At 42.4% G+C, this 18,524-nt stretch overlaps 1 protein-coding gene across 1 annotated transcript in view; it reads left to right on the forward strand.

The window, feature by feature from the left end:
- tyro3 (TYRO3 protein tyrosine kinase) overlaps positions 1-18,524 on the forward strand; it is a 110,311-nt gene that overhangs the window by 9,208 nt on the left and 82,579 nt on the right. The window contains exons 3-5 of the mRNA XM_063052919.1: positions 7,114-7,214; positions 7,977-8,150; positions 17,882-17,968. Coding sequence (XP_062908989.1) covers positions 7,114-7,214; positions 7,977-8,150; positions 17,882-17,968 — 362 coding nt within the window. The remainder of the gene's footprint in view (positions 1-7,113; positions 7,215-7,976; positions 8,151-17,881; positions 17,969-18,524) is intronic.

Consider the following 18,524-nt stretch of genomic DNA (forward strand, 5'->3'; position numbering starts at 1 on the left):
AGTGCCCTGACAAGAGGCATGACTTTGAGATAAAATGCTTAAACTCAGGTGGTTTCTGCCCTCTAGCATGAACATGAAAGGTCCCATGGTATTATTGTGAAAAGAGATCACGTAATTCTCACTAGCTTTCTGGTTATCCTTCCATGAATAGCACTGAAATAGTTGTTACTTGCATTGCTGTTGGTTGGATTTTGTTGTTTGGGGTGTTTCCTCTCTAGAAACACTGACGACGCTCTTCTGATAATGCTGAGGCTGTGAAACATTATGTAAATCTTATTACATTGCAAGTCAGATTGAGGTTGCTTGTCTTGTAACCACAGTGAGGGATATTATAGTGGGAAGACATTGTACACAGCTGAGCTGAGTGCTCTTGAGCTTATTGTGATATTGCTACCTCTGAGTGCACGGATGAAATGACTGAAGCCGTACTACAGTGTCAGATGATTGAAATGATGTGCGAACTTTCGACTTTAATCCATAGTGAATTCTCAATCAGTTAGGCTGTTGAGATGTGTGCTAAACAGAGGTGTCATGCTGATTCCAGGGGAAATAATGTTTCCTGAGTTGTTTCCAGCATCTGATGAAGGAGGATAACTTGTTTCCGCCTTTTTCCCTTACTCGACTGAAGGCAGTAAATGATGGTGCTACTCAGTAGAAGTAATCCTCGATCTTACTGTTGTGTCAAAGACCAGTTAATAGCTGTACCTGAATCTCAACATTCTGGATTGAGTCCCACCTCAGGGGTTAAAGTATGGGCCCTGTAAGCCTCACAAAATTGGAATATGTAGTCTGGTCCCTCTAACCAAGGGTCAGAACAGCAGTCAGCATTAAGGAGTCCGCCACGTGGCTGAGAGGAAGAGGTTTGAAAATCACTGAAATTCTCCATCTCATGAAGTTCCAGAGTTTATTGAAGGCTGGAAGTGATGGACTTGGCTCCCTAAGAGAACAGGGCACCTGCAGTGGCCTGGAATGTGACTGGGTTCCCAAGCCCAGCCCCCTCCCCAGGAGTAGGTCTCAGCGGAAGAGGCTATGGGACAAAGTGGTGAAAATGATTAGATTATGAGAACACTCAGTCCTCTTTTATTGTCATTTAGAAATGCATACATGCATTAAGAAATGATACAATGTTTCTCCATAGTGATATCACAGAAAACAGGACAAACCAAAGACTAACACTGACAGAACCACATAATTATAACATATAGTTACAGCAGTGCAAAACAATACCATAATTTGATAAAGAACAGACCACGGGCACGGTAAAAAAAAAGTCTCAAGTCCCGATTGACTCCCGAGTCCCCGGTAGCAGGCAGCAAAATGGAGAAACTCCCTGCCATAAACCTCCAAGGCACCGACAACTGCCGATGCCTTGGAAGCAGCCGACCACAGCCGACACCGAGTCCATCCATCCGAAAACTTCGAGCCTCCGACCAGCCCCTCCGATACAGCCTCCCTCCGGAGCGCCATCCTCTGCCGAGCGCCTTCGACCTCGCCCCGGCCACCGAAACAATCAAAGCCGAGGATTCAGGGCCTTCTGCTCCAGAGATTCCGGTTACCACACAGTAGCAGCGGCAGCGAAGCGGGCATTTCAGAAGTTTCTCCAGATGTTCCTCCGTACTCTCATGTCTGTCTCCATCAAATCAGAATTGTGCACGGTCCCCTACTTGACAGATTACAGATATCATTCACCGGAGAGGCCATGCATGCTGCGTCGCGCCACCATCTTCTCCTCCTCCTCCTCCTATATAGTAAAAATAGTAAAACCTCTGATAATAAGAATAATGGGAAGAGAGACCAAGGTAACAGACGGACACTATCAACCCCTCTTTGTCAAAGGACAAAGCCAATACAGGAGACAGATGACACAGGCAGACAGCGCATCAAAATGGATGTGACAGGAGGAGAGGAGTATACAGACATACACCGACAAGGAAAGAAACGAGTTCCTGGAGATTGGAAGCAGTATAGAGTCCAACATGCCCCAGCTCTAAGGGCTAGAGGGTACAAAACAGTTAGACTCAGGGTTCCAGGGTCAAGTGAAGCCAAAGGAGCAGGTGGTGGATGGTCGTATGAGCAGTTGGCGCATATCACAAGTCCTGGTTATGTGACCATTGATACCAGGCAGTCTCTAAAGAGTATTGATAATTGTCGCAGGGGATGGGAACCAGGGTGTCAGAACAGATAGTGGAGAGGTTGTAGAGACAGATGTTGTTAAGACCTTAGACAAAGTCAGGAATTAAAAGTTGAGCATGGTATAACTAGCGTCCAGCGCTGCGAATATTTCAAAGCATCGTAAGAATCGTAAGAAAGTATCGTAAGAAAGATGGGTGAGCTCAGGCCATGGATCAACACATGGAATTATGATGTTGTAGCTCCATTTGTGAGACTTAGTTGCAAGAGGGCAGGACTGGCAGTTCGATATTCTGGGGTTCCACTGTTTTAGATGCAATAGAGTGGTAGATATTAAAGGGAGAGGGGGTGGTGTTACTAGTCAGGGAAAATCTCACAGCATTGCCCAGTCAGGATGGACTGGAGAACTTGTCCAGTGAGGCATTACAGGTAGATCTGAGGAATATGAAATATGTGCCCACGTTAACAGGGCTGTATTACAGACCACCCAACAGTCCGATGGAGTTAGAGGAATAAATTTGTAGAGGGATCACAAACTGTTGCAAGAAACATGATGTTGTTATAGTAGGTGCTTTTAACTTTCCACATATTGACTGGAAATCCCATACGGTAAAAGGACTAGGTTGGATGAGTTTGTCAAATGTGTTCCGGAAAGTTTCGTTAATCGGTACATAGAAGTCCCAATGACAGATTGTGCAATACTGGATCTGCTCTTAAGGAATGAGACAGGGCAGGTGACAGAAGTTTGTGTAGGGGAACACTTTGCATCTGGTGGTCACAATGCCATTAGTTTCAAGGTAAATATGGAAAATGATGGGTCTGGTCCATGGGTTGAAATTCTAAACTGGAGAAAGGCCAATTTTGATGGTATCAGAAAGGATCTGGCGTGTGGATTGGGACAGGCTGTTTTCTGGCAAAGATATACTTGGTAAGTCGGAGGCCTTCAAAAGTAAAATTTTGAGATGTACAAAGCTTGTATGTACCTTTCAGAATAAAAGGTAAAGATAAGAGATTTAGGGAACCTTGCTTTTCAAGAGATATTGAGGCCCTGGTTAAGAAAAAAAAGGAGGTAGCAGGGATATGTAGGTAGGAACAAATGAGGTGCTTGAGAAGTGTAAGAAATGCAAGAGAACACCAAACAAAGAAATCAGGAGGGCGAAAAGAAGGCATGAAGTTGCTCTAGCAAGCAAGGTGAAGGAGAATCCCAAGGGATTCCACAGATATGTTAAGAACAAAAGGATCACAAGAGACAAAATTGGTCCTCTGAAAGACCGGAATGGTAATCCTTGCGTGGAGCCAAGAGAGTTGGGGGAGATCTTAAATGAATTTTTGCATCTGTATTAAGATAGGAGACAGACACGTAGTCTATAGAAGTGAGGGAAAGCTGCAGCAAGATCATGGACCCTATACAGATTACAGAGGAGGAGGAGGAGTAGGTGATTTGTCTGAGGCAAATCTGGGTGGACAAATCCTCAGGGCCTGACAATGTGGTCTCTCAAACCCTGTGGGAGGCAAATGCAGAAAATGCAGAGATATTTAAATCATCCTTTCCCATGTGTGAGGTGCCAGAGGATTGGACGATGGCTAATATTGTTCCGCTGTTTAAGAAAAGCTTTAAAAATAAACCAGGAAATTATAGGCCAATGACCCTGACATCAGTAGTGGGAAAGTTATTGGAAGGTGTTCTAAGGGACTGGATATTTGAGGATTTAGATAGACATGACTAATTAGGGATAGTCAGCGTGGCTTCATGTGTGATAGGTCATGTTCAACCAATCTATTCCCATTTTTCAAGGAATTCACCAGTGATGACACAAAGGTTGAGGATGTTGTGGATAGTGTGGAGGGCTGTCAGAGGTTACAGCGGGACATCGATAGGATGCAAAACTGGGCTGAGAAGTGGCAGATGGAGTTCAACCCGGATAAGTGTGAAGTGGTTCATTTTAGTAGGTCAAATATGATGGCAGAATATAGTATTAATGATAAGACTCTTGGCAGTGTGGAGGATCAGAGGGATCTTGGGGTCCGAGTCCATAGGACACTTAAAGCTGCTGTGCAGTTTGACTCTGTGGTTAAGGAGGCATACGGTGCATTGGCCTTCATCAATCGTGGGATTGAGTTTAAGAGCCGAGAGGTAATGTTGCAGCTATATAGGACCCTGGTCAGACCCCACTTGGAGTACTGTGCTCAGTTCTGGTCGCCTCACTACAGGAAGGATGTGAAAACCATAGAAAGGGTGCAGAGGAGATTTACAAGGATGTTGCCTGGATTGGAGACCGTGCCTTATGAGAATAGGTTGAGTGAACTCGGCCTTTTCTCCTTGGAGTGACGGAGGATGAGAGGTGACCTGATAGAGGTGTATAAGATGATGAGAGGCATTGATCGTGTGGATAGTCAGAGGCTTTTTCCCAGGGCTGAAATGGCTAACACGAGAGGGCACAGTTTTAAGGGGCTTATAAGCAGGTACAGAGGAGATATCAGGGGTAAGTTTTTCACGCAGAGAGTGGTGAGTGTGTGGAATGGGCTGCCGGCGACGGTGGTGGAGGTGGATATGATAGGGTCCTTTAGGAGATTCCTGGATAGGTACATGGAGCTTAGAAAACTAGAGGGCTATGTGTAACCCTAGGTAATTTCTAATGTTTGGCACAGCTTTGTGGGCTGAAGGACCTGTATAGTGCTGTAGGTTTTCTATGCTTCTATGGAAGCTGATGAAGGCAAGGCAGTGGAATTTGTCTATATGGATTTTAGCAAGGCATTTGACAAGGTCTCGCATGGGAGGTAGGTGCAGAAGGCTCAGTCACCCGGCATTCAACATGATGTAATAATTTGCATAAGACGTTTGCGGGAGAAGCCAGAGAGTGGTAGTAGGAGCTGCCTATCTGACTGTAGATCTGTGACGAGTGGAGTGTCACAGGGATGGGTGCTGTGTCCGCTGTGTTCGTCATCTACACCAATGATTTGGATGATAATGTGGTTAATTGGATCAGCAAATTTGCAGATGACACCAAGATGGGGGGTACAGTGGACCATGAGGAAAACTATCAGAGCTTGCAGTGGGATCTGGACCAGCTGAAAAAATGGGCTGATAAATAGCAGATGAAATTTAATGTAGACAATACCAGGTGCTGCACTTTGGTAGGACCAACCAGGATAGATCTTACGCTGTGCACTGTAGGGCCCTGAGGAGTTTCATAGAACAAAGGGATCTGGGAAAACATGTCCATAATACTTTGAAAGTGGTATCACAGGTCATAAAGAAAGCTGTTGGCCAACTAGCCTTCGTAAATCAACGTTTTGAGAACAGAAGATGGGATGTTATGTTGATGTTGTATAAGATATTGGTGAAACCCAATTGCAGTCGTGGTCACTTACCTACAGGAATGATGTAAGTAAAGTTGAAAGACTCCAGAAAAAATTTACAAGGATGTTGCTGGGACTGGAGGACCAGTGTTATAAGGAAAGATTGAATATGTTAGGAGCTTATTCCTTAGAACATAGAAGATTGAGAGGAGATTTGATGGAGATATTTAAAATTATGAGGGGTATAGAAAAGGTAAATGCAAGCAGGCTTTTGCTTCTAAGGTTGGGTGAGACTACAACTAGAGGTTGTGGGTCAGGGGTCAAAGGTGAAAAGTTTAAGGGGATATGAGGGGATCTTCTTCACTCAGATGACAGGGAGAGTGTGGAATGAGCTGCCAGTGCAAGGGGTGCATGCAAGCTCGATTTCACTGTTTAAGAGAAGTTTCGATAGGTCCATGGATGGCATGGGTATGGAATGCTATGGTCCCAGTGCACATCGATGGGAGTAGGCTGTTTTAAATGGTTCAGCACAAACTAGATGGACTGATGGGCCTGATTCTGTGCTGTATTTTTCTATGACTGTATGACTGTAGTGGCTGGGGATCTCCCCCCCTTGAAAAGACACTGGACAGAAGAAGACAATGGTAGCCACTTCTGTAGAATTTGCCAAGGACAGTCATGGTCAGAAGACCACAATTAGCATGTCATATAACACAGCACATAACAATGATGATGACTCTAGTATGTATTTTGTTTTATTATGAATAAAGTCTATATTTGAAATATAAAAATAATATGAAGCCTCAGAGGGGGTTTTGCATAAATGTTCTTCCTTGATACAGCAATCGTGAAATTCCATGTGATTCCTGGTTCTAAAGCAGACCATAAGGGAGGGAGGGAACGTCGACTCAGACCATGAGAGGCCATAAGACCATAAGAGAACTTGCTAACACCCTCCCAACAACCTCGCTCCTCACTTTTGTCCTTGCCCTGTTTCAAGGGAGTTCACCTTGCAAGCTGCTTATTTTGCTAACATTGTAGAACTTTACTTTCAGTATTATTTTTCTTATCCTTGGACTTTATTGCCCTTTTTCCAAAGGCAGGTTGAGAAGCCTCTCCACCTTCATGTAAAGTGTAGATGCTTCTCACAGCATGTTAGCAATCTCTGTCAAGCAGAAAGATCCCACAATTTGCCGGTGCCACTTTGTGACGAAAACAGAAAATGCTGGACACACTCAGCAGGTCAAGCAATATCGATGGAAAGAAGCTCGAAATGTTAACTCTGTTTCCTGCATTTTATTTCCGATTTCACTTTTGTTTTTGATTTTCACTTTGAGGCCAACTGTATTGCCCTCAATGCCCTGGCTGAGATTCACTTAGAAGGATCTCTGTAAAACGTTAACCCTTGTTCTGTCCTCCTATGACCTGCAGCCCCAATATGCTGCTTTTACATCATCTTACACCAGATTAAACTTTGACCTCTGCATGCGGCCCAGGCCTAGATCTCATGATCCATTCGACTGCAGCCTCAGTGGGATAACTGAAAATTTCAGGTATTGGCTGCCTGCACTCTCTCTCTGAATTAAATGAGTGGCTTTACTTTAACACCAGTGCAAAGGTCACTCGGTTACCTCGAGTTCCCTGTGTTTTACCGGAGCCTCTGTGTTGCTGCTTCTGTTGCAGGCTGAGCGGGGTACAGCAGACGGACATGGGCTGGTACTGGTGCACGGTCAATGTGAAAGGAGCTAACGTCAATTCAAAGAAGGCCTTTTTAACAGTGGAAGGTAGGAGGGCCAACCTTCAGGTTACCTTGAGCAAGGAAGGCTTGGTGTTTAGGCCTTACTGAAGTGAACAAAGTGAGAAGACAGGACAACATCAGTGGTTTAATGTCATAGATGCTGAGCTGTTGAATAAAGTTCAGGATAATAGGGATTAAACCATGTTCCTGGTACAAGGTTAACGTTCACTGAAAACGCAGGATCCTTAAATGGGAAGATTGATACTACCTCGGATAACAATTATGGTAGTGTCTTTATCAGAGATATTAGGCTATTGGGTAGCAGCTGTACCTGTATTAAGGGCTATTGTATAGAGCAAAATTGGAGATTATTTTGAGAACTTTTCATGGGATTTAAGATAATAGTGCAAAAATGGGACTCACTCGGGAGGGAGTCTTGTTTGGATGGGACGGGATGGGTCGAAGGGCATGCTTCTATGCTTTACGACCCTGTCACTCAAACAGAAGATGCAGGGTTTTTATATTTGGGATTTAGGATATCATGCGTTTCATAGATTATGAAGGAATTCTAATTGTGTGGGTTTAGGGTGAGTTTTAGTTTGTAGGTTGCAGGGTCAGTGTTGATCAATGATAAAAGTTTGGTAGAACTAACCTGCTAACATCATTTGACTGGTAACTCTACTCTGGGTGACAAGCTAACTCAACGTAGAGGCAAGTGATGGGACTTACACAGGTGGGGGAAGAGGATATGTCTGGGATTTGAGTATTCGACGTGGCTTTGTAACAACATGTATATTTTCTTGACTAGGCTTGCCATATTTCACAATCCAGCCACAGGATATATACGTACTTAAAGATGCACCCTTTAATTTAACGTGTGCTGCAAATGGTCGGCCAGAGCCAATGGGGATTTTATGGAAGAACGTTGGGGTCTTAGTTGAAGAAAGATGGAACGCATCCTTTTCAATACTCACTGTTAAAGGTAAAGCCTATGTAAAATCGAGTTGGATTATTTCTTAATACTTAATCATCTTGGTATCATCAATGGGTGTTAAAAGGTCAGGCAAATCATCTGCTGATATTGGGCAATGAGCTCAAACACTAATCATCTTATAGCATCTAACCTTGGACCCTGATTACACTGGAGTGAGTGCAGACGAGATTCACCACCTTGGTGTCTGAGGTTGAATGTTGAGGTGAGATGTATTTGCTCTTCTTGGAGGGGAGGAAGCTGAAGAGGTGGTCAGTACATAAATTTATGAAGGGCTTACACAGAGTATATACAATATACAATAGTATATACAATTATGAAGGGTTTTCACCGAGTGGACAATAGTATATACAATTATGAAGGGTTTACACAGAGTGGACAATGGTATATACAATTATGAAGGGTTTACACAGAGTGGACAATGGTATATACAATTATGAAGGGTTCATATAGAGTGGACAATAGTATATAAAATTATGAAGGGTTTATATAGAGTGTACAATACTATATACAATTATGAAGGGTTTATATAGAGTGTACAATACTATATACAATTATGAAGGGTTTACACAGAGTGTACAATGGTATATACAATTATGAAGGGTTTACACAGAGTGAGTGGACAATGGTATATACAATTATGAAGGGTTTACACAGAGTGGACAATGGTATATACAATTATGGAGGGTTTATGTAGAGTGTACAATACTGTATACAATTATGAAGGGTTCATATAGAGTGTACAATACTATGTACAATTATGGAGGCTTTACACAGAGTGAGTGGACAATGGTATATACAATTATGAAGGGTTTACACAGAGTGGACAATGGTATATACAATTATGGAGGGTTTACACAGAGTGGACAATGGTATATACAATTATGAAGAAATACAATTATTAAGAAATGCGGTTGACTCGTAACTGCTCTCTGAGGTGGCCTAGCAAGGCATTCCGTTGTAATAAACCACTATGTGCTGGTAAATGGGAATGCCCTGGTCAGCATGGACATGATGGGCTGAAGGGCCTGTTTCTATGCTGTGTGACTCTACAATTAATAGTAATGGCTCTTATGGGGAAGCCATGTTCTCTTGCTCCAGTTATTCAGCCATCTGAATCAGTTTCATTATAGTGCTGAAGGTACCTGTGAAATCCATCTGTGAAGCATTCTGTAGTACTGCATGGCCAGGTTGGCTGTCATGTTCCTGAAATGGGATCCATTCCTAAGAGGCTGGAGGTCTCATTTGTTCGCATTCATTAATCTGTTACTTCCTGAAAGCACATCAGTGCCTCATGCCTCATCTTGTTATCCTGGACAAGCATAGCGTTAGGTCTCTGGTCTGTTCTGGGGTTGGCCAGCAGGGGCAGACATTGCTCCCGAAGGGTTTTTTCCCAGAACTGATTGGAGTCTTGTCACTGATCATTGACTGCATATATTCCCAATTAACATCTGTGTATTTAAACCCTGCTTCCTATACCTTAATTTGCTCAGTCTTAAAGTGTGATTTTGTAAGTAGTGTCTCAGGTATTTTTGTTTTGGTTTTTTTGGTGTGTTTTTGACGTCTGTTTACTGCCTGCCATTTCTGGAGCTGATTTATGCATCAAGATCTTGGATGACTGAATTTTTGTTTGGATTACAGCATTTTTGAGTTGGACTGGTTGCCTGTTTCTTGCCCATCTTGGGTAAAAGAAAGTAAAACTTGCTTTTGAATCTGCACATCAACTCCTGCCTGCATTGTGCTTTCTACAGTTGGGTTCACTCTCAGTGCTCAGCAATACGGTGCCGGACTTCCACCCTGAGTTCATTTCCCGATCGGGCCATTTCCCTTGCGTATAGAGCGTAAAGAAGGTGTAAGGCACGCTTGTCATTGGCTGAGGCAATGAGAATTAGAGTGAAGAAGTTATGTTGCAGCTTAGGACTCATGGGGAATATTGTGTACAATTCTGGTCACCCCATTGCAGGAGGATGTGGAGGCTTTGGAGAGGGTGCAGAAGAGGTTTATCAGGATGCTGTCTAGATTAGAGTGTGTGAGCTACATATATGGAGAGGGTGGGCAGACCTGGGTTGTTTTCTCTGGAGCGTTGGAGGCCGAGGGGAGACCTTTAGCAGTATAATTGTTATGAGATGTTTAGTTTGGGTAGACGGTCAGAATCTTTTTCCCTGCAAAGAAATGCTAAATACTAGAGGGCAAGCATTTAATGTAAGAAAGGGTAAATTTAAAGAAGATGTGCATGCAAATTTCTTTACACAGTGGTGGGTGTCTGGAACTGACTGTCAGGGTGGAAGCAGCTATGATAGAGACATTTAAGAAGCTTTTAGATAAATACATGAATATGTGGGGAATAGTGGGATATGGGAACATGCAGGCAGGAGAGATTTCATTTAATTTGGCATCCGGTACAGCGCAGGCACTCCGGGCCAAGTGCCTGTTCCAGTCCGATATTAATCTGTGCTTTGTCGTACTCCTTTTGACTTGCAGCTGCCTTGCTGGTTGTGTTGTCACTGTGTAATGCCCAGTGTTATTGCCAGTGCCCAGTCAGAGTGACAACAGGCCGTGGCAGCACCAGCTTGCTCGGAGAGGCACTGCTGTGTCTCAGGGAACCAGCCTCATCTGAACTGCCAGTTCCACCCAGGTGACACATTTTACATTCTGTTGCTGTTTCCGATGGTAACAGGGAGTCTTGTTCTTGTAACTGCTTCAGTCGGAACACATCAGTGAAACATCCTCACTCAGCTCTCTGTAGAAGACTTCCACGCTAGTGGGATGAGGTATGCCTCGCTGATGGAACACAAATGGGTTTCTGAATCAATTTGTCCATCAGCTTTTCATTGGGAGAGCAATGACTGTCAATTTCCTTGTTCTCTCCCCCTCTCTGGTGTCGAGGCAGATGGATGAGTGTGCTTTGAGCTTCTCTGCAATCTGACAGCGCACCCACCGCCCAGGTTTGTTGGGGATTTTGGTAGTGACCTGCTCTCCATCCATCAGTCGCGTAAGCCCACGTGCCAGGACACCTGTTCCTGCACTGAGCTGAGCTTGTCAGCAGCATGCTGCATGGACAGACAGGCACTACACACCACCGTGGTGCATCCCTGTTGAGTCGTACAGCACAGAAACGGGGCCTTTGGCCCAACTCCTCCATGCCAGCCAGAGCACCCACCTAAGCTGGTTCCTTTGGTCTGTGTTTGGCCCAGATTCCTCTAAATCTTTCCTATTCATATACCTATCCAAATGTCTGTAATGTTCCTGTCTCATCTGCTTCCCCAGCAGCTCATTTCCACATACTGTATGTACCACCCTCAGTATGAAGGAGTTGCTCCTCAGGTCCATTGGAAATCTTTCCTCTTTCACCTTTAACCTATGCCTTCCAGTTTGCTTCACCTTCCCTAAGGGGAAAAAAGGCAGGGTACATTCACTCTATCTCTGTCCCTTGTGTTTTTATGCACCCCTGTGTTTAATTAAAGCATTTCACCCATTGAAATAGAGAGTTGGACACAGGCTGACATCTCATTTAAGGCAGTGGACAATTTAAACTTAGAAAGATGGATATCTGGGAATGATCTGTAACATAAAAGTAACTGAGAAGTAGGTATGGTTTCATAGAAGAGATTTCTAACTATTTTTTACATCAGGACCTCCAGTTTATCTGTCCCAACCCCATTCTCCACTTTTATTCGTAAATTTTGAATAAAATCCTTGTAATATAGCTTTCCCTTCTAGCTCAAAAGGGGAAGCTGGTGGGGAGATTGATTGGAGACAGCTCCACTGCTAGGGACCCCAGGCTTCACAAACTTCTCGGTTCTAGGAGTTACAGACAGACACCAAGCTGGTGTGTCCCTGTTGAATCATAGAATAATACAGTGTTGAAACAGGCCCTTCGGCCTATCTTGTCTGAGGTGCCCTCTTAAACCTGTCCCATTTGGCTGTGTTTGGCAAGTATTCCTCTAAATCTTGTATACTGTACTTATTTATAAACTTATCCAAATGCCTTTGGAAATATCATCAGTGTACCTGCCTCATCTACTTTCTCTGTGATCTAATGAGGGGTTCAGATGGTAAGAACAGAATAATAATTTTCCATGAATAGATTACAGGCTGAAATCTAATTGAGGGATTTGTAAGAGTCACAAGGAAAATGTGTAGGATCTAGAGGAGACCACCATTCCAAGCCTTCCCTGGCTATGCTCCCCAGCTCTTCCTGCACTATGTTGGTGCTGAGCTCATCTATTTCACCATCTTCGTCCCCAACTTCCACCCTGACCTTAAATTCACTTGATCCATCTCTGAACCTCCCTTCCGTTTCTAAATCTCTCTGTCTTCATCCCTGAAGACAAACTGTCTACTGACATCTTTTATTAACCTACTGATTCCTATGGCTATCTTGACTATACCTCTTCCTGCCCTGTCTCCTGTTAAAATGCCATTTACCTCTTCTCAGTTCCTTTATCTCTGCTGCATCTGTATCAGGATGAGGCTTTCCCTTCCAGGACATCAGAGGTGTCCTCCTTCTTCAAAGAAAGGGATTTCCTTTCCTTCCCTATTGATGCTGCCCTCTCTTGCATCTCCTCCATTTCCTGGACATCTGCACTCACCCCCTCTTCCCATCGCCTTCACAAGGATAGAGCTCCTCTTCTCACCTACCACCCCATGAGCCTCCACGTCCAACACATCATTCACCACAATGTCCACCATCTTCAACAGGACCCTACTGCCAAACATATCTTTACTCCCCCCCCCCATTCCCTTTGTGATTCCCTTGTCCATTTGACTCTCTCCACTAATTTCCCTCCTAACACATATCCCTCCAAATGACAGAAATGCTACACTTGCCCGTTCATGTCCTTCCTCGCCTCTGTTCAGGGCCCCAAGCAGTCCTTCCAGGTGAGGCAACACATCATCTTCAAATCTACTGGGGTCATCCCTTGAATCCAGTGCTCCTAATGTGGCCTCCTCTACATTGGTGAGACCTGACACGAATTGTGGAACTGCTTTGTTGAGCATTTCTGCTCTATCCACCAAAAGCAGAATTTCCCAGTGGTCATCGATATTAATTCCTATCGCCATTCCTGTTAAAACATGTCGTTCTTTGGCTTCCTCTTCTGCCACAATGAGGCCAATCTCAGGGTGGAAGAGCAACACCTTATATTCTGTTTGGGTAGCCTCTGACCTGATGGCATGACTATCGATTACTCCTTCTGGTAATTAAAAATTTCCCTCCCCCTCCCCTCTTGTTCTATTCCCCACTCTGACCTCTAACCTCTTCTTATCTGCCTATCACCTCCCCCGGTGCCTCCCCTTCACATTCTACCATGGCCCACTCTCCTCTCCTATCAGGTTCCTTCTCCTCCAGCACTTTACCTTTCCCGCTCACCTGGCTTCACCTATCACCTTCTTGCTTGTTGTCCTCCTCCTCCCCTCCACCTTTTTATTCTGGCATTTTCCCCCTCCCTTTCCAGTCCTGATGAAGGGCCTCAGCCTGAAAAGTCGACTGTTTATTCATTTCCATAGTTGCTGCTGAGTTCCTTGAGGAATAACAAAGTAGTGTTTGTGGACTGTTCAGAAATCTAATGGTGGAGAGGAAGAAGCTATTCCTAGAGTGTTGACAGTAGGTGTTCAGCTTCCTCCATCTCATCCTTGATGCTGGTGGTGAGGGTCTGAGTGATGGATGCCACTGCCTTGAGCCTCAGCCTTTTGAAGATGTCCTCGATTGTGGAGAGATTTGTTCCCGTGAAGGGACTGGCTGAGTCTGCAGCCTCTTGTTATTCTGTACGTTCATCATCATCGTTACGTGCCGTTTCATATAACGTGGCCGATCATAATCTTTCCACGACCATGACTGTTCGTGCCAAATTTTCCGACAGAAGTGGTTTGCCATTGTCTTCTTCTGGGCGGTGTCTTTACCAGGCAGGTGACCCAGACATTATCAAATTTTCTAGTCTTTGATGAGACATCTATTTCTTTAATTCTTAAGAAAGATAAAGACCCTATGGATTGCGCTTCATATCGACCTATATCATTATTAAATGTAGATGCTAAAATTCTTTCAAAAATAATGACTTATCGGTTGGAGAATATATAAGCTAAAATTATTTCTCAGGACCAAACAGGTTTTATAAAAGGCTGTTATTCTTTTTCTAATACTCGGAGACTATTAAATGTTATATACGCACCCTTCTCGAAAACTCCCCAATGTGTTGTTCCCTTGATGCCAAAAAGGTATTCGATAGAGTTGAATGGAAATATTTATTTAACGTTTTAGAGAAATTTAGCTTTGGTACTAATTTTAATAAGTGGATTAGAATAATATATAAAAGCCCTAGTGCCACTGTGATTACTAATAACTGTAGATCCCCCTTTTTCAACTTTTGCGGGGTACGAGACAAGGATGTCCATTAAGTCCTTTGTTATTTAATTTGTTGCTGGAACCTTTGGCTATTGCACTTCGTGAAGCTAAGGATATTCAAGGAATTTCTATAAATGGGACTACTCATAAGATTTCTCTTTATGCTGATGATCTCTTAGTTTATGTTTCGAATCCCGAAGAACTTATTCCTAGTTTATTGAAATTATTATATGAATTTGGAAAGTTGTCAGGATATAAATTAAACCGGCATAAGAATGAATTATTTCCTTTAAATGATTCTGCTTTTATATATGATGATATTCCTTTTAAAGTTACAGATTCTTTTAAATATTTAGGTATTATCATCACTAAAAAATATGGAGACCTTTATAGAGCTAATTTAGTTCCCTTAGTGGATTTTATGAAGCAATTATTTTCTAGATGGAATCCTCTTACACTTTCGTTAGTTGGTCGAATTCATGCAGTTAAAATGATGATTTTACCAACATTTTTATATATATTTCAAAATATTCCTATTATTTTTAACCAAGAAGTTTTTTGATCAGGTTGACTCTGTTATTTCATCTTTTGTTTGGAATAATAAAAGACCAAGAATTGGAAAATGTCATTTACAAAAATTAAAAAAGGATGGAGGTCTTGCTTTGCCTAATTTAAGAATGTATTATTGGGTGGTTAATATATGCTATGTGTGTTCTTGGTTATATTGGACTGATAAAAATGAACGACCACCTTGGGTTAATTTGGAATTGAAAGCTGTGAAACAATTTTACTTAAGTTCGCTATTAGGAGCTTCTTTACCAGTACAACTAGCCAAAATCTCTATTTTAAATATAAATCCTATGATTAAGCAGTCATTACGAATTTGGTATCGGTTCCATAAGTTTTTTAATCTTAAAAAATTTAACCTTCTTAGTTTAATTTATCAAAACTATTCATTTAAACCCTCACTTGGTGATCCTACCTTTTCTCTTTGGAGGAATAAAGGAATTTATTCCTTTATGAATCTGTTTCAAGAAGGCTGATTGATGTCCTTTGAGAAATTAGCAACTAAATACTCTCTTTCACACTCACACATTTTGAAATATCTTCAGGTCAGACACTTTTTACAAGAATATTTAAGTAATTTTCCATATATACAAGATTCTGACCTGTTAGATATTATTTTAAAAATGATCCCTTTAGTGAAAGGTTTTATTGGGAAAATCTATAATTTACTATTACAACAGGATAATTATCCTCTATTTAAAATTAAGCAAGATTGAGAAAGAGAGCTTAACATGACTCTGATAACAGAAGATTGGTCACGAATTTTGAAGTTGGTTAACTCTTCTTCGATTTGCGCCAGTCATTCTCTAATTCAATTTAAAATTGTATATCGTTATTATTTGACAAAGGAGAGACTGTCGAAAATATTTCCTAATGTTGATAGTCAGTGTGATAGATGTAAAACTGAGATAGCTGCATTGACACATATGTTTTGGTCATGTTCTGTATTGAAACTTTTGGAAATCTATTTTTTCCACAATTTTCAAAGCTCTAAAAATTAATTTACAACCTAATAAACTAACAGTTTTGTTCGGTATTATTCCTCAATATATTCATGGTATTTCTATATCAGACCAACATGTAATTGTGTTTGTTACATTGTTGGCTAGAAGGGCTATTTTATTAAAATGGAAAGATGCCTCTGCCCCCACTTTGATACACTGGTTCTCTCAGGTAATTCTATGTCTTAGTTTGGAAAAAATCAGAAGTCAAACTTTTGATCCTCGATTTGACTTTGAGAAAAGGTGGGGCTCTTTTGCCCGCTACTATCATTTGATTTGAGTTCATTAAGGTGGTTCCCTTCTGATTCTTGGGTAATGGATTTGGTTGGTGGATTGATGTCTTTTTTTAAATGGAAGCTTGTATGGTGTGTAGCTCCGGGTTTGTGCTCCAAATGTTTTTTTTTCTTTTTTTTTGTTAGCAGGGTTTTTTTTTGTTTTAATTAGTAGGGGCTCTTTTTTCCTCCTTTCTTTTTTCGAAAAAAAATAGCTTTAACATTTTGTCTTTCTTCTTCTTATTATTATTATTGATATACTGTTTAGCTTGGTTAATAGTTTGACTCTTATTCTACATATTGATATACTGACTTGATTATTTTAATGTATTTTTTGTTGTCGATTTTCAATAATAACTAATAAAAAGATTTAAAAATGAAATGAAATGTCTGATGACATTTCACATCTCAAATTCCCGACCTCGGGTGCTGTTCTGTGTGGAGTTTGCCCATTGTCTATGTGACATGTGGGTTTTCCACATGTGCTCCAGTTTCCTCCCATGTCCCAAAGACATTGATTTGTAAGTTAATTGGTTCCTGTAAATTGCCCTGATTTGGGTGTTTATATACTGGGGACCCAATCCAGGCTCTTTATTCACATTAGCACTGGGGTGGGAGGGACCCTTAATCATGCTGGCTTCTTTCCTAGGACAGCAAGAAGTGAAGAGTCCATGTAGGCTGGTTTTCATGCTGGGCTAAGCTGTGTCCACAACCCTACTGTTTCTTGCAGTCTTTGTCACAATGTGCGCTGGCAATATTGGAACCCATGTGCAGAGGAAGAACAGACTGCACGTAGAGATGGCGATGAGAGTTTATTCACAATAATTCCAAAAAGAAACATCAGTGGCTCGGCTGAGCAACACAGCGAAAAGTAGCATCCTCAAAACTAAGACCCCACAATCAGAACTAATCAGGCTTCCACTTAAATAATACAGGTAACACAGAACCCCTGAGCCTATCAAAATAAACTTAACAAACTTAAACAGAGGACACCGGGAGACTGAATTACAAACAGCGAGTTGCTCGAGAAAAACACAAGAAACTCTAAATGATTAACCAGTTCAGCACATCTAAAAAGCTTGGAGCCCGACACTGTCCACCCAGCACAGGTCCGAAGAACTCATTGCAGTTTTGGGCAGAGCAATTGCGATACCAAGCTGTGAGGCATCCAGATAGGGTGCTTTCTGTACGGCATCTATAAAAGCTAGTGAGAGTCAACAGAGATATGTCAAATTTCCTTGGCCTTCTGAGGAAGTAGAAGTGCTGATGTGCTCCCTTGGCCATGGCTTGTACATGTTTAGACCAGGACAATCTACTGGTGCTACTTACTTGATAAGCAAGCAGACGAAAGGTAACTCTCGTAGATGGGAATGACGGGCAAGGAAGGTTTGATTGTCTGCTCCTAATTTCGATGTGCTACTCTCAGGTTTCATAAGCCCCTCTGCTTCTTTACTTTCAGCTGTGTGAATGGGATGGGGAGCTGGCTACTTTGAGATGGTGGAGGGTAACACATTGTCTCTCTGTGTTCACTGTTGTCAGGAATTAAAAGCCAGACCACTTTCACTTGTGAAGCGCATAATGCAAAGGGAGTTGCCGTCTCCAGGACAGCGAGCGCCTATGTCAAAGGTAAGTTTAGAGTCACACTTAATCCACTGCAGTTCAGCCCCACTACTCAACCCATAATTCTGTTCTTCACTTGACCACTCCAATGTTCTCCTAGTCTGACTTCCGTAAACCAGCCTTCCCTCCATGGACTGTCCACACTTCTCACTGCCAACAACTGACATGATGTGCAGTGACAGACGACTGCAACCACATCCAGAGGAACGACAGACTCCCATGTTGAGATAGAAACAAGAATTTATTCATAGGAATTCCAACACTACATCGGTGGCTCGACCGAGTGACATAGCCAGCCAGATCATTCTCAAAACACACAGGGACCCCGCAATCTGCACCAACTGGGAGTCCACTGGGAATAAGTGCAGTACGCTGAAAACCCGTGCCAGTCAAAATAAACTTGACAAGATTAAACAAAAGGCAGAAGTACTTAACGACTCCAGATAAGACAACAATGAACAAATGCAGATGCAAAGTGGGGCTCATGACAGTACCTCCTTCTCTAAAGCCAGCACCTGGGGAACACGAGACAGGGCTGGGAAATTCTGGGGATGCCTACTGT

Source organism: Mobula hypostoma, chromosome 1, assembly GCF_963921235.1.
Source record: "Mobula hypostoma chromosome 1, sMobHyp1.1, whole genome shotgun sequence".
NCBI lineage: Eukaryota > Metazoa > Chordata > Chondrichthyes > Myliobatiformes > Myliobatidae > Mobula > Mobula hypostoma.